The 18,218-nt window shown below is 34.5% G+C and overlaps 1 protein-coding gene across 1 annotated transcript in view; it reads right to left on the bottom strand.

Annotated features, from left to right (window-relative positions):
• LOC123877190 (Down syndrome cell adhesion molecule-like protein 1 homolog) overlaps nucleotides 1-893 on the bottom strand; it is a 230,167-nt gene extending 229,274 nt beyond the window's left edge. The window contains exon 1 of the mRNA XM_045923703.1: nucleotides 572-893. Coding sequence (XP_045779659.1) covers nucleotides 572-629 — 58 coding nt within the window. The 5' untranslated portion in view covers nucleotides 630-893. The remainder of the gene's footprint in view (nucleotides 1-571) is intronic.
• Nucleotides 894-18,218: the final 17,325 nt, after the last annotated feature.

Here is an 18,218-nt window from a genome sequence, read left to right as displayed (position 1 = left end):
TTTATTTATGTGAATATTAATGATCCAAGATAACCCTAATTCAGTTCCTTGTTATTTTCTTTTTACTAAAACCACGCTCCTACACCACACGATTGTACAATTTGGAAATCATAAATTCATAGAGTGTATTTAAAATAGTTCAATTATTTAAGTTCCAATTTGCATTATTATATATTGTTCACATAACTCGTAGTAAGCTACGAAGCTTTCATTTAGTGATGATAGCTGACATAGTGTAATTAGGCCACAGAGTAGTGATACAAGGTACAAAAAATCCAAGGAAATTAACAAAAAAAGTTTCAATTATAAAGATGATATTGAAATTAACATTTAATAATAAAGTATATTAATAAACATGGTTTAGTGATGAAAGTTGTAGTTTCATTTAACATTCATCAGATCAGCTCGCGCCACGAGACGGGGCTCCTTTTCACTCAGTTAATTAGGACATAATTCTCGACAAACTCCGTAATTAAATAGCCGGCTACTTCATAAAAAGCGGTGCGAAGTTTGAATTAAAAACGTCTTCCCTCAAAAGTAATAAACTGAGATAAATGGTGTCAGCGCTCACCGTCCAGCAGGAACAGCAGCCGGAACATGAGGTGACAAATCCTTTTCATCTTGATCATTTCATTTACTTCCGTTAATTAACTTCGCGAGTAACTTTTGCTTAATTTCCTTTTCAATATTTAACGAGCATTAAGGTTAAACGACATCACAAAAACAGCACAATTCACTAAATAACTGTCGATGTAATAAATTACAATTGTAATATTTATCTCACGCGTGAACTGTGAACTCGCGCGTCGAGGCCCGAGTGGCTGTCACAGCACGGCGGCGCGTAGCGTGTCGGAGTGGCTCCGGCTCGCGGCGTACTGGCGGACCGCTACGGCGCTACGGGCTACGACTGCTACGCGGCCGCCGTAGCTCTCTACAGTCAACGATATACAAAAAACAAGATAATCTTCATCTCGGCATAATAATATCGTCGTCTAACACTACGTAAAGATATCTTTCGGTGGTTTTAACATTTCGAATGCATGCGCTAGTCGTTTCAGCCGATCAGAAACAAGAAAATATCCAAAAGAAATCAAAAAATCAACTGCACTATAAATAACAACTCAAACCTTTTAGAATAGAGTTGCTAATGTTAGAATCTAAACGACGTTATTCAACTAATTGGTCGATTGCGGAAAAACTGTCACCACCAAATCAATCATTTGGTACATTCACTCAGTTGGTGCGATGAACCACCATATAACAATTGCAATCACTTGTGATTGGCCGACGTACTTTTACTATTGCCTAAAATACACAAATGCAGCAAAAATACATAAATATAGCTAACCATATTGAATTGTAATTATAACAATATGATATTTACAACTTTCGTACTAAAGTATTCATAAGTCAAATTCATTAGAAGAGGCACAATTTTACGTGCTTACCTTGCTTTGGTCTTATCTGTAGCAGTTGCCACTTTGAAAAGATGATTTTGATTCAAGACGAATTCATTCACATAATAGTATGTGCGCAACAGATTTTAAAATATTAAGTGAAACGCTTATTGAAAGTAAATTAATTGTATTTCACTAAGTTTAACTCTATCAATAATTACTTACCAACGTCTACAGATAGAGTCAAAATTAGTTAAATTATTATAGGAACTCGAATTTGCTTTAACAGATTTAATAGTTCTAATAAGTTTTAAATAGTATTGTGAAAAGGTGATAGTAAGAGGCGTTTTCAACCTTCATAGTTTTCCACGGCACGTTTATAATCTTCATAGCTTTAGTTTACAAAAAAAATTAGACCCATTACATTATTTATCTTACAAATTCAACGACTGACTCTAGATAATACAAGTGTAAATTAAAAATTTATAACACCCCCGACGATCCAAAGTATTTGAGTTTTCCAAAACATCATTTTCAAATAAATAATTATGTATTTAGGCAACGTCCATCTTGACAGCTTGACATTTGTCAATTGACATAATATTATGAACCTAACGGTTATCTAACCTTCTTTTATACAAGAAAACTAGAAAAGAGCTGATAACTCTTAAACGGCTGAACCAATTTTTTTAGATTATAGCTAAGAACACTCTCGATCAAGCCACCTTTCAAACAAAAAAAACTAAATTAAAATCGGTTCATTCGTTTAGGCGCTACGATGCCACAGACAGATACACAGATACACAGATACACACGTCAAACTTATAACACCCCTCTTTTTGGGTCGGAGGTTAAAAAGTACATACTTTTACAAATAAATCTCATCTCGTACTAAGAAAGTGGGCACAATTTTAGGAAGCCACCTCTGTAGCGAGTCGCATATCTTCGGCAGCGTGTATCAGTGTGTCGGCTGCTCATTACTCCGGCCGCGCTACATTATTTCGTTTAATAAAGTCTCTCGTGTATGCAGATGCGTTTACACGTCGCGTCGTCGGCTGTGGGCTCGCTAGCGGCTCGCGTAGGCTTCATGCAGGCTTCTCGCGAACCTAATAACGTCTCTTTTCTGCTAAGCTCTGTTGCTATATTACGAGTACCACAGCATAAAGAGAGACACCACACTATCTTTACTCTACTACTTAGTCGGGCCCTATACTAACTTCTTTCCGTGGAGCATAGTCTTTTATACTTTTCATTATAGCCAAGCGCTTGATGACAATCACACCAGATAGAAAGTGATGATGTGGCCTAAGATGGGACGCGTTTACCTAGAATATGTCTATTCACTCATATTTTAAAGATACCCGGATTGTAATTGGTAGGAAACACAGATCGCGGAAGAGTATTCCAAAGCTTAGCCGTGCATACGAGGAATGATGATGCACAACGGTTCATGCGTGTAGGTGGAATGTCGACGTCTTGCGGTTCGGTAGTCAGTGTGAATTCACCCTGATTCGCTCGGCGACATAAAAAATTATGAGATCCCACGGAGACAACGGAGAGAGAGAGAATTAATTCTATTAAGCAGCGAATAGAAAACGGCGAGCAAATCAAATGTTTCGCAGCGCTCATTAGGTAACCGCTTGTTCCTTGTTAGCGCGAGTTGTGTTCCCGCGGGAACATCGAAGTTATTTATCGTTAGGCAGCGGATGTTTGTGCGGCGCCTCGTTACCGGCGATGGCCTGCTGCTGTTATATGCTCCCGAATAAATACATACGTTTAGCTGTTTTATCGATATTGATAACTTATTTGTATTATCCACACTAATCTTAAAAATATATAAAAGGAAAACTTGACTGAAGATTTATCAACGCACAGCTCAAACTACTGGACGATCCGGACTGAAATCTAGCATTCAGATAGCTATTTTGACGTAGACATAAGACAGGCTTTTTGAAAATTCAACCACTAAGGGGTAAAATAGGGGTTTGAAATCTGTGTAGTCCGCGCGGACGAAGTCGCGGGCATGATCTAAATAAACGGATGCTAAATAAATAATAAAGGGAAGTCTTTAAAAATCAAACGAAGAAACCAATGTAGTGTAGTGAAAAAAATGTATGTCGACCAAACCAGAACTCAATATTGATAAAAATTGTTTTTTATTGCAGCGCTATAACGTAACAGAAAGACAAACATAAAACAAATTGAATAACAACATGCACTCATCTACAAGGCCAACAGATTTGTATACAGAACCGATCCGATAAATGGAAAACTCTCCATTTTCATCTGTTTGCGTATACCTACCTAACATACCACACTTTACGCTCTGATATGCGATTCTGATCTTTATCGTCCGAGCAATAAAAGTTAATATAGAACGTGGCGTATCGTCATAGATTCTAAGCAAACACGTGGCGCGTGCGAACCCATAACTTAACAATGTATTATATCCACTCGTAAAACAAAAAATATGTTCTATCTGAAAACGATATAGTTCGCGACAGGTTGAGATGGCAATCAGGATATGAGGCGGGGGGCGGGGGGAGCCCCGCACATCTACTTGTCACCAGCAGCTATTCCGCAGCGAGTAAGCGCGGTAACCCCGGTTGCCATCTCAACCCGTCGCGCACTATAACTACCATTCTTTTCAAAGGTTATAATATTAAACTGACTACTTTACTATATAGAGTAAAAAAAACGTACAACAACACACTAGAAATTCGCAATAATAATTTTTTGATGCCAAATTTATAGCAAAAGGTAACATCGTAAAAAAATTAAATAAATCTTTTCATTATACGCATATTTATAATCCTATTCCCAATTTTTTTGGGTATGAGAGCAAAACTAATAAAGTTAAAAAAAAGTTAATAAAGTTAAAGCACTCTTTTGAGTGCACATAATTTTACCGCCTTTTATCTAAAAAATCGATAATAGAAATCTATGTAAATATCTACTTACTTAATTGCGTAAAACGCACATAACTCCGAAAAGGTAGAGGTGCGTGCCCGGGATCGAACCCCGAACACGACTAGCAGGCTGACGTCTTAACCACTGAGCATCGACTCTTTTTTATTTATTTTTATATGATTACCAGCTCAGTATATGTACATGTATATACTTAAATATGAAGTAAATAACCAACCGTGTGAAACGCAGAAACATGGCGGTGTTATAAGTCGCTGTAATACATGAAATAGGATAATCCTACAAAAACACTTCCCGCGATGAAAAATGTCACAGATTCTGAAAAAACAACGCGGAATAAACGGCTCTTTGCAGACGAGAGCCGACATCGTCTGATGGCGACACTAGCGCGAGCGGCGACACCATCGCCTCTCTACGGGAACTAGATACAAGAGTGGAAATTAAAAATCACATGCAAACATTATTTTAGAAAGTAAATAAGTTGTGTATGCCTTGAAACACACCAAGCTCCACGTTTCTGATTCGAACCGCTAAAATGTGGTATCCCGAATATGACGTCCGTGTTTCCAGCAATGTATAACCTAAATATACCTTCAAAACAAAAGTGAATAGTCATAGCCTAGCCTAGCTTAGCCTAAGAGGCTAGCGCGGTCTAGCTTAGACCTAGTCATTGTTTTGTATTAGCCATGATAGCCGTCAAGCGCAAGCCTGTCTCATATAGATATTTAATACGCACATAGCTCTGAAAAGTTATGAGTACGTGCCCACAATCAAACCATGACATCCCTAATAGAAGGCTACCGTCTCCACTTTTACTATCATCGCAAATATATTACTTTGCAGTTTCTGACATATCAAAGAACTCCCGGTGTGCCCCGGACTTTGTCACAGTTTTTCTGCGCGCTAATTAATTAGCAGATAACGTGGACCCGCCGCTAGACCCTTCATTATGTTAATTAATCGTATTCATATAACAAGTTATATTATTTTAACGCTTTATCCATGATGTTTTATTACCCAGCTTGTGCAAACCAATGAAACAAAACTGTAACATGCAAATGTTTACCAAGATTGTGCTAGACAATGCCAGCGACTTCGTCCGCGTGAATGTCAGTTTTGTGTAAATCCCGGGAACTCATTGATCCTTCAGGTTCAAAATGTTCAATTCTCATAATGTTGAATTTGCAAAATGTTGAATTTTGGAATTCCCAAATTTTTATTGACTTGTTTATACTAATTCTTATCTTGTGGTCCTTAATCCATTGCGCCTTTTAACACACACAATATTCCAAAAAAGCTCCTTTTTGAAGTGGGTTAAAAAGTATCACCACGCGAATCTGTGAACCGGGAAACGTTATATTAGGGAAGCATTAATCCAAATAGGTATATTGATGGCCTCCTACAACACGGCACGTCTCATTGAAGCACAGAGCAGCTCCTCCGGCCATTAATCTCACTTTGCCGCGTCGCGCGACGTCGCGTCGCGGAGATAACTTGCTACTTGCTGATACACTTTGAGACCCTTTCTGTGTTACTGCTTATTGGTTTGATTGTTTACGAACAACTCGTCATTGCGTACATACTCGTACTATCGTATCGGTGTAGTGATGCTCGTCTGTTCATTAGTTGTGGCATCAAACAAGATTCACTGGATTGAAAATATAACCGTGTAAGAATTTTTTAAATGGCTGTGTTACACAGACAGACGGTACGGACGCACAGATGGACAGAGGGACAGATGGGCTGGCCGAAACTGAGTATAAGAGTTTTTAGTTTTAAAGAACAAAAATTAATTTATTCATTCTTGTGCAATGCAATTTTTAGTAAAGTACAATTTTGCTCAAAAGCCAAAAAATACGCGAAACTCAGAGCCTACTGGAATTATAAAATCTGCTATTCAAGCTGTCAATTGCTACCCAGTTGATATAATATCGTTAGTATTCAGTAATGAAGGAAGCGGCCTCTGCCAACCGCCACACTGCGGGAGCCTGCAGCGCTGGCGACGCGCGACGCGTCGAGCTGTCGCGTCATGCATGCCGCGCTTTATGTTATTATGCGTTCACACTCGAAGTTCGTTCACCCACCAAAAAGTTACATTTTACGGCCGAGAATAATCCAAACTTTAAAAGGTTCTACCTCACCGACTGACTCTTCAAAGCCCAGCCCTTGCATGTAGACAGCTCAAACCCGGCGGTTCTCTGTGTAATGTAGACAAAGATTAGTTATATATACTTACCTGCGACATGTATAATATCAAACTTACAGCCATAGATAAAAATCACATAATAGTTCAATGCTTACAGCTCGAAAAGTCCGCGTCGTCTTTATAAAGAGTTTTTTGCATATACAGTGGAGTGAATCTATACTAATAAATAAAATTGGAGTGTCTGTCTGTAATTTCGAAATAACTACCACATATTAAGGTCATATGGTTATTTGAACGATACTATAACTGAATCACACGTTTTTAAAATTTTTGTCTGTCTGTCTGTCTGTCTGTCTGTTTGAAAAGGCTAATCTTGGGAACGGCTGAACCGATTTTGACGGGATTTTCACAGACAAGTAGATAATTGACCAGGGAGTAACATAGGCTACTTTTTTAACCGACTTTCAAAAAGGGAGTTGTGTTTTTCTACCTATGTACACTGAAATCTCCGAGATTTCTGAACCGATTTGCGTCATTTCTTTTTTAATCGATAGAGGAACTTTGCGACATTGTTTCATAAAAAATTTGGAGTCCAACTCCTCAATCCTGATGCTGCAGGGGATCTGACCAATCCACGCGGGCGAAGCTGCGGGCATCAGCTAGTAAAGCAATAAAATAGCCAATCTTAGGAAGTCCTCAGAAACAGCTCCGATTTTATTTTTAAATTAATTTTTGTATTTTATATATTAATTATTTACAATTAGAAACGTTTTGAAGCGGGAAAATAACTTTTAATATTTTTTAAATCCATATGTAGGTATGATATTAATATACGAAGTGCAATAAAATTATACCTTCTCTTTGCGAGGTTGTAGAGGAGGTCAAATGATATCAAATGACCTCTGAACACCTATGGGTAAAAAGGGCCCGTTTTTGAATTATTGAACGTTTTCAGAAAAACTGCATATTTGTTTCTTTTAAAATTAACTAAAAAAGACGGCCAAGTGCGAGTCAACTCACGCACCGAGGGTTCCGTACTCGGGTATTTTTTACGACATTTTGCAGGATAATAATGCATAAAAATAAATAAAAATCTGTTTTAGAATATACAGGTATTTTCATATTATGATACCCCACTTGGTATAGTTATCTTACTTACTTTGAAAATTTAAACATATTTTAATTTTTTTCTAAATGATGTAACCACAAATTCACGGTTTTCGGATTTATTCCTTTACTTGTGCTATATAAGTGTTCTGTTTTTCCTTTTGAGGTACGGAACCCTAAAAATGGTCATAAACCGTACAGTACAGTAACGTCTATAGTCTATACTCGTCCCTGGGTGCAAGTTATCTCTGTACCATCATGCTACATTATATGCAATCTTTTGAGACAGCAACAATATATTTACTGATTAATTAGTCCATAGTGATGCGGAGGTCAATTAATTGCGAATATACACGTCAATTGACTACGACAATCTTATCCAGCGGTCAGAGGTCTCCGTGCAGCTGATCTGTGTCGGAACCTCATTAAATTCGAGATAAAAGATGTTTTTGTCTTAACGTCTTCCAATTCCAGGAAAGGTCACCTAATGTACGATTTGCGAGTCAGACTCGCGCACTGAGGGTTCCGTACTCGGGTATTATTTCCAACATTTCGCACGATAAATTAAAAACTATCCTACATAAAAATAAATAAAAATCTGTTTTAGAATGTATACGTAAAGTCTTTTCATATGATACTCCACTTGGTATAGTTATCTTTGAAAATTGAAACACATTTTTTTTTAACGATGTAACCACAAATTCGCGGTTTTCAGATTTATTCCAGTACTTGTGCTCTAAGTCCTATCTACCTACCTGCCAAATTTCATGATTCTAGGTCAACGGGAAGTACCCTATAGGTTTCTTGACAGACACGACGGACAAACAACAGTAGTAAGGGATTCGCCGGTTCTGCCCCAGGCCCTGGCCCCCTCCCATGCCTCGCTGCCTCAGCCCCCTCCGTGCCTCGGTCAAGATCGAAACCTAAAAAAAAAAAAAAAAAAAAAAAAAAAAAAAAAAAAAAAGGTTTTGGGGTACGCTGAATCGATTGCGCTCACTCCCGACGTCGTATCTCTAACGGTTGCAAAGTTAGCTTTTCGAAAAACTAATCCCTAGTTCGTTATCTAATTGCTTAATCACCTACTAATGACGCTCTATTGTTCGCTGGCTCGTTGCTTCATTCTATGGGTTTTAAAGGAAACGCATGAATCATAACTACTCTTTATTAGCCTTCAAATATTGATTTAAATAACTCACATAAAAATATATCATTCTCTACTGTATTTCCATTGAATAAATCTAAAAAATCTGAACTTGTATAGTAACCTGAAAACATGAAATACAAATACATTATACAATATTCTCCACAAACTGATGTGTAATCATTCTGTATCCGCCTTGTATTGAATTGCCATATTCTTGTATTTCTTTCCAAGAACTGCTTATGATATTTTGGTGGTGCTCGTCCAAATGAATCAAAATATTGTCCAACACCATTTGTATCTATATATATGGCTATCCAATGCGATCCTGGTTTATAATCGGGGTCTAGATTGCTTATTAAATAGGCTGGTGTTTCAACATAAATCGGTAACCGGTTTGCGGCATACACATTGTCTTGCAGACTTGGGTGTATTCTTCTTAAATATGTCTTTATCCCTATTGTATTCATATTACTTCAATACTACTGATCTTATCGCTGCCGAGGATCATACATGAATGGGACGTAAGACCATGTTATTTCAGATATATTATAAATCATCAACCCATCGCCGGCTCACTACAGAGCACGGGTCTCCTCTCAGAATGAGAAGGGTTTTTTGGCCATAGTCTACCACGCTGGCTGAGTGTGGATTGGCAGACTTCGCACACCTTTAAGAACACTATGGAGAACTCTCAAGCATGCAGGTTCCCTCATGATGTTTTCCTTCACCATTAAAACAGTGTTATTTAATTAAGTACTTGAAACGCACAAGACTTCGAAAAGTTAGAGGTGCGTGCCTGGAATTGAACCCCGACCTCCGATTAGAAGGTGGACGTCTTAACCACTAGGCTATCACAGCATAGTCTTATTAAAAATAATGGTCCATAACTTAAATAAAAACAAAAAATATTTCTTGTATCAGTGTTTTATTACAAACCTTAATAATAATGTAGGTACAAATTATAACTTAATCTATTTACAGAAATTAGGTTTCTTAGCTGCTATAGTCCACGCTTACATTACGATTTTTATCAATTTCAATAACATTGTCAAACTCTGCATATACGATGCAGTTTATCGTTTCAGGAATAGCTGAATCAAAGCGAACTTCTAGCCTCACACTACCGTGCTTTATAAGATTCCAATGACTAGAGTGAGCTGATAAATCAGGAGTTAAATCGAATGCTAAGAGACAATAGCCTTTTGCATATTGTTCCCTAGATATTCCGTTCCCTTCATTTAAAAAATGGATTCCCGTGCCTGAGAATAACGTATGATAGGCTGAACTGAAAGTATTATCATCGAATGATGGTTGCAAAGCTTTTGAAGGTATTTGTTGGCCATCAATATATAAACTAAATGTATTCATATGATAATTTTCAAAGTTGAATGGATTTTTCGTAAGAGTTCCATTAAATGCTGCGTTGTTAACAAATCCGACAATACATCTTTTAGGAACTTGACCAAGAAAAATATTATCGAGTGTTTTACCCTGAACCCCTGAAGGAATTGTTAAAACTTTAACTTCCGCTCGAGTTATTGGATATTTTGCAGTAGTAGATGCTAAAACTTTTTGATGTGCAAGTAATACAGTCGGATTGATCCGCGCGCGTCGAACTATGAGGGTTGCATCCGTGATACACACTTTAAGTTTTAAATCATTTGAAGAAGCCATAAGACTGAAAGTTTCCCTTGAGCGAATTAATTTAACACACATCTCAACACCATTAATCAAAAATTTTTCCTGGTTGAATATATCACCATGTAAGTGTCCAATCATTTCTATTTCTTTACTTTCGGCTGCAAGACTCTGTCTTTTAGTAAAACCTGTATTTTTTTCATCTACTGAATCCATATTCCCCGCAGTATCTTCATACCAAAGACCGCAAGTCAGGTGAGATTCTTTTGCTGCTGGCGCATAGTTTAATAATGTCTCAATGTAAGCACGGTAAGCGTATGTATTGTTTGGAGGTGAAATGAGTTTTTGATTCAAGTATACATCCAGCTGACTGAAGACTGAATGTAACCAATTGTTAATTGGAGCTACAACTGCAGATGAACTAAGTTTTGATAAGTCTTGATTCACTATCTTAGCTTTTAAATGGATCAACGTATGAGACAAATCTATGTAGTCTTCGCTCGTTCCAGGTATTTGAAATTCTATCGGTCCATCATCAGCAAGGGATGAAATGGGTTTGTAATGAATCCATAATCCATTTTCTATACTTGTTTGCGTTGATGGCAAAGCAAACAAATCTAACTCTGATTTAATACACTCACATGAATGATTATGTAAAAAAGACATAATTAATTAGAAAATATATCTTTTATTTTATTTTGACTGAGCCTTGATTTTTTAATAGCTTTCACTTTAGCTGTCAGCGGTTGAATGAATGAAGATTGTCGTTTTCTTTTAGTTATATATCCTGAGCCAGACATATTAATTCTGTCTATCTTGTCATGAACTTTCCTTTTTAAGTTTGAACTAGCTTCCTTAAGACGAGTTTTGATAGAATCTTCCAAAGGTCGTGCGCTAACCATATCCGATAGAAGACCAACACCTGCATTTAATGCTTCTTTTCCTACAGCTCGAGCACCACTAGAGAGTAGTGGTAAAATAGACCTAAACAATCCTCCAAGAAAACTCCCAATACCATGACCACGTTGATATGGTACACCTTTATAAATTACTCCAATACCTGACCCAGCCTGATGTGAATAATATTGCTCGTAAGGACAAGTTATCTTTTGATAAGGATCCATTATAATTTTCTAAAGTGAAGTTTAATACACACAGTTCCAAACTGGAATGGGATTTTATTGCCTGTGCTTGACCTTATATCTATTTCAATAGTATCAAACTCCCGCCGCATAACAGGTAAATAGTGAGGTGGTGAGAAAATATGCATTTTATTTGCTCCATATACATATGTTGCCGTATCTAAAGGTACAATTCTGAGAAGAGGAGCCATTACATCCCCCACAATTTGCGGTTCTATTATATCACAATAAACAAACAATTGAGATGGCAACCCTAATTTTAAATTAGAAGGATAGCTCCCAATTTTATTTACTGCAAGATTTTTGTTTGGTTCAAATCCAAGTTGTAAACATAATTTGGTTGACAACTTAAGTGTGTCAATTGAGTTATCCAAAATTGATACTGATACGTGTTTGGTTATTTCATCATAATGAAATACTATTTCTTCAAAAGTATATCTATTTAAAGTTTCTATAACATGTTGAATGCTGTCATAGTTCATGGCCGGAATCCGTCCTTTATAGTGCACTAATGAATGTGTGTCATCATCAGGCATCAAAACCCATTTAGATGTGTTAATAACATTTTCATGTTCTTGAACAGTAAATACCGTACAAGGATATTGAATTTCTACAACTCCAACAAACCATTCACCTTCTAATATAAGGGATTTTGGTAACTTCGTTGAAAACATAGTTGTTTTGTTTTCCGGGAAGTATTCCATTGAACTATTACTAAGTAAAGTCAAATAAAAGTTTTCCTTTATCATATTTGATTTAAATTAGACTCTAAAACCCAACTGTTAAATTTATCAGGATAACCTTTCCACTTCACTAACACTTCTTTTCTGTTGCCGGAGTATCGAGAACTAATGATTTTATCTATTTTATAATTTGAGGAGGGGTCATAAAATACTTTTTGTAATTCTTTTTCATAAAAAGTTCCAACTATAGGTTCGTTTTGTAAATCTTTCAATGTGTAAACTACATGTGGGGATCTATCTATTATTGACGATATAACAAATATTTCATCACTCCAGTTAGATTCATAACCTTTTTGAAAAATGTGTTTATATTTTGAAATTCTAACATTATCACCAACATGAAATGTAGGTAGTGAATTTTGTGATGATGGTTTGTTAGTTGCTTTCCTATCATATCAATTTCTCCAAACAGTCATTATATTGTTAGAACTAACATCACAAGGACACATCTTAATACTAGAATGAAAACTATGGTTATACGAATATACCAAGTCTTGTAAAATATCTATGTATTTATATGTATTTTTGTATGTAAAATAGCGCCACATTTTAGATTTCAGAGTTCTTTGAAACCTTTCTACAATACTTGCTTTTATATCAGGATTATTTGTAGTGTAATAATTTATATTTTTGCTTTTAAAATACTTTTTAACGTCTTTAGAAACAAACTCAGTTCCTTTATCCGATTGTATGTGTGTAGGAGTCGCATTAGATTCATTAAATATACTTTCAAAACATTCGATTATTGTTTTAGAGTTTTTCTTTTTCATCGACCTAGCATAAGCATATTTACTAAAGACATCAATAACACACAATATATAGTTAAAACCATCATTATATTTCGAATAAGTTCTCATATCACTAAGATCAGCCTGCCATAATTCATTGAGATTTGATAATATGTATTTGTTTCGAGAAAACTTTCTGTGAACAGGTTTATGAAGAGTATAGGTTTCTTGTGATTGTAACCATTTCTTTACATCCGTTTTACTCATTTTACCTTTCATGGTCTTTGATAATTTATCAATGCTACTAAACCCAGCTGGGTGTTTTGGATTATAATATATATTATTAATTTCTAATAAGGGGTCCATTTTTCCCAATCAATTTTCTTCCTAATTTTTTTAATATATTTATCACCACTACCTTGTGGAGTATTTAAAGTTCTTTCATCAGATGTAGAGTTCCCTTCGAGTGATTTCATCTGAAGTTGATGAATAAAATCCGACCTCTTAGAATTTCCGATGTAAGTCAATGGTACTTTGATTGCATGTAATGCCTTGGCAAACTTTTCCCAACCTATTGGATCACTTTTTTTTAGTGGTCTCAACGAATCATTAATTAGATCAACAATATTACTTCCAGGGACTTTTTCATTATTAATTATCACTGTACCATCATCATCATCCCAATAAATTGTATTTTTACTCAAAGAAATCAAGTTTAATAACAGCTCACCTTTTTTCAAATATGATTTTGGTATAAGACTTAGTATTTGAGTTGTTGAGTAACGTGGTTGACTATGTTCATTCGAATTTTTATTTTCCTTCACTTCAGCTGTTGGTGACTCGAACGATACTAAGTCTTTATTTTCCATGTTGTTATTTTTATAACTCTTAGTTTCATTTATATTGTCAGTAATGATTGGCAACTCGATAGGTTGTCGTTCTCCTTCGGTAAAATGTAGGTATCTTTGTAGAATTTGTAGATATAAAATACATTTTTTCCGATCTTCGATATTACTATTTAAAATCTTTTGCATTTCTGCATCTAATCGGGACATAGGATTTTCAGTATTGGTATGCTGCTTTAGTTTTTCTATAAAACTAGGCTCAACAAGCAACATTTTTTTAGCATTTTCCATTTTAAACTATAGATGATACTAATCCACTCAAAATAGAACCCAAAATTAAAGGTAAAAATGCTCCTCCTTTTTGAATCAATATCTTTTTTCTTAGTTTATTTTTTCCCTTGCGAACCAAAGTGCGAAGTATACTTTTAAATTTTTTTAACTTTTTCTTTCGTCTATCTTCTAGTGGAACTTTACCTTGTAATACGTTGTGAATGCACTCACAAATGCAATTTATCTCTTCTTCTTCACAGGATTTTAATAATGCTTTTTGATATTTAGGTTTAAGTGTATGCAACGCTTGTAGCAGCTCTTTATGTGTCTTTAGGCTTCGATGCATTATTTGTAAATGATAGGAATTTGATGATTCTTTAAATATTTATAATCTTTTGGTGGGATATATACGACGCAACATTCATCAGAGGGAAATATTTTTGACTTAATTCGACACATGTCATTTGTGTCTTGTTTCAGATCAATCATCAAATATCCATGTGCTTCTTTTGTCGCATCCTTATAGGCATCCTCAATGAATTTTGAATTTTCTGGTGACACTTGTCTTGATAGGTATCGTATTTGTGTTTTATCACGAGGATTTTTAAAATAAATAATGTAACTTGAATTCAAAGATATATCTCTTTGTCCTTTTCCCTGATGAAATAAATTTTGAGTAATATAAAAAACACTTAAGTTTCTGTGATGACTACCTTTAGTGAAAATATCTACAATACGACCATCAGATTCTCTCATAAGATCATCAATTATAACAAGGTGAGCATCTTTGCCATCAAACATTGTAAGATCAGGAATTCCTTGATGATAGTTAACATTTGATAAATTATATAGTGGTTGCATTTCATCATAACACCAAGTAATTTCAGCAAAGTCTCTACTGCAAATTTCTTTCACATATTTTATGAAATTTGTAACAAAATTTGATTTTCCACAACCACTTGGACCAGCTACGATTGCAGTAAATGGATGAATAAAACACAACATTGTAACGTGTGTTACTTGAAAGGTTTAAAAAAAGACTGAGACATTTCAGTGACAGTATAACATTTTATTTTACTTAATATACATTATATACAATGGAATAAAAGTTCTATGAAACAAAATAAAAATCAAAAAGAAATAAATCACATTAAACATTATTTTTTTTTTAAATCTATTTACAAAAATGAACTAGAGGAAAGTTGTAATAAAATACATATAAAGACGAAAGTTAAAATTAATTTCTTAAAACTATATAGTATTTACAAGTAAAAAAATAAAATAAAAGACACATCAAATTACAATAAAAATTCCTTACACTACATTTCTTAAAATACCTCATTATTACTAATTTTATAATGACCCCAAGCTAATGTGTCAATATCATTTTGTAAAATATACCGCTTGGTGTCATTATACGACAGACAAGTTTTATTAATGTTTTGTGTGAAAATCGCATGTTTGATGGATCGAAATCTTAGCATATTACAATACTGAATTTTTTTATCAAGTAGACACGATCTGTAATTTTCCATGGTCATATTTTTTGTGACACTTTTATTTACTCCTTTTGCTTTTGCAAAAGTTTTATGGTCCACATCCAGTGCATACATTTTTGATCTTAATCCTACGAATTCTCTTAAAATTTTCCCATTATTTTCATCTTTAAAGAATCCTAACTTTTTTTTATTTATTTTTGGATAGCCGTAAATATTATCTTGTGGATAATCGGATGTATCGAAATAATTAATTAGATCACATTTTATATCTTCATAAAAATTGTCTGTAAAAATTTGATAAATTAAACTATCTGTATCTGTATACAATAACTTAATATTCTTGTTAAATTTTTTTATCATATAATTATAATGGAATTCATACATTAAAGTTTTAGAAATGTCTAAAATACAAAAACCCAAATAAATTGGTTTGTTATAAGTTAATTTGGTTCTGCGCAACTGTATTGCCACCAAGTTATCGTTGAAAACGGCTAAGCTATGGAATTCAGGTTTAGCAATTAAGTCTTGTGCCCCTAAGACTTTACCACGATTTTCCCAATGCGTTAACATTTTAACATTGACTCTCTTTTCGATATTTTCCATAGTCTTGCCGAAAACGGAATTGTTCATTAATTTATAAAAATCTTTCTCAAAATCTGAAGTAGCCAAAGTTCGCATATTCGTATTTAAATCTATATATGTTTGTAACCAAGGACTTTGGTTAAATTTTAATATTCTATGAATTTTAGTTAACTTTATACCCATACTAAGACATTGTTTTAGATTTCTATAATGAATTTTATATTTCGTTTTATTATTAAGATTGGGTACTAACTTGATATCTTTAGAATTCCCGATAAGAAGATTTTCAGGGCATAAAGGTAAGTCGGAATGCAAATCATGAAGTTCATTAGGATACTCCAAATCGACTTCAAGAATAAAGCCAATATCCGATGTGTCTGATACTTTAAAGTTTGTTTCAGTGTTTACCCATTCAAACCCACCTGTTGGAAGATACTGGGACATGGCCCAACCATAAAGATTATTAGCGTCTAGATATGTTAGATACGATTTGGGTTTTTCCTTATCATAATCTTCCATAAATTGATTATTTGCTTTTGCATAACGATTGCTACATTGAGATATGCCTCCTCTGATCCCAGTTTTAATAAAAGCTATTTTATCATAGTCGGTCAATAACTCTAGCTCAATTTGAGTATATTTAAGCATGGCATCCCAACTTAAACCTGGAGCTGTGTAATAATGAGCTGGATCTAATCCGTATGTTTTGATGCAAATATCACGAAAATTTTCATATATATCCGTTAATAACAAAACATCCGTTTGCAAATACAGATTCGAATAATCTAACATGTTTTGACAAGAAAAATGACTCCAAATATCTTTTGCATGATTATAGTCATCATCGGAAACATGGGAATTAGACAGCGAATTGTAAAATTGAGGTTGAGATGGGAGTGATGATGATTTTAAACATTCAATGGAAGTCATGTATTCATACGGATAAATACCTTTTCTTCTTAAACGACTAAAGTCATCATTATGAGGAAAGTTTCTTTTTAACGATCTAAATTGATCGTCATTGAGATTTTTTGCTAATTGATCAAGACTGCACGGCAAAAATTTGAAAGAATCTATGAATCTCAAACTTATCTGTTGGTTATTAACATTTAATATTTTTGAAAACGAAATATATCTTTCTTTATTTTGAGGTATTACTTCGATTTCACCTTCCGTAAAATTTAATGAATGAACAATGAAATGTGCGTCATAATTACTAAGATTATGTAAAATTACAGGAATATGACGGGGAGCGCGATATTTTTCCACACATGATTCATGTGCTACACCTCTTAGATTTCCAGTGTGCCAGTCAAAGTCCAGAATGGATTCTCCATTAAGTCTTGATTCGCATATGTGACAGTTATGAGAATTTGCAATAGTTATTTCATCATCTTTTGTTAGAGGGTTTGGGCGTTTTTGAAAACTATTTTTTCTGCATATTAGTTTTATGTCCTCATAGAGTCGTTCCATGAATACTTTAGTGCAATCTGGACCGCTGTATGTTTCATATTTTGAAAGGCTATCATCGTATGAACATTTAATATAATATCCGAAACTATACACTTCGTGTTTCTGAATATTCTCAGTAAAAGGTTTAGAGGGATCGTTTGAGCATGAATTTATTGGTTTTAAAAACGCTTCGAAATCAGCATATATTACAAATGGTATTCTTAACTTTTTATTAAACTTATCAAACTTTATTTTATTGTTTGATGATGGTTGTCCAAACCAATTTTTTTTAGATAGTTCACTGTTTGGTAATTCTGTAATGATATGAACGCAATCATTTTGTTGGTGGGTTTCTAATCTCTCCTGTGTAGGAAAATGTAAAAGACACCCATCACATAAATAAATGGCATGTTCTTGGTTTGAAATTTGCTTGCTAACTAGTCGTGACATGTTTTTAATATAGCAATAATGCGAGTTTGTTTGATTTGAGATTAATAATAAATTAACATGAGTACTATTTCGAGATTTTGTAAAATAGAGGGGACCTACAATACTATGATTTTTCTTTTCTTTATTATATTCTAAGCCAAAAACATT

This window comes from Maniola jurtina, chromosome 23, assembly GCF_905333055.1.
Source record: "Maniola jurtina chromosome 23, ilManJurt1.1, whole genome shotgun sequence".
NCBI lineage: Eukaryota > Metazoa > Arthropoda > Insecta > Lepidoptera > Nymphalidae > Maniola > Maniola jurtina.
Note: the sequence above shows the minus strand (reverse complement) of the source record. Positions and strands in the feature narration are given on the sequence as shown.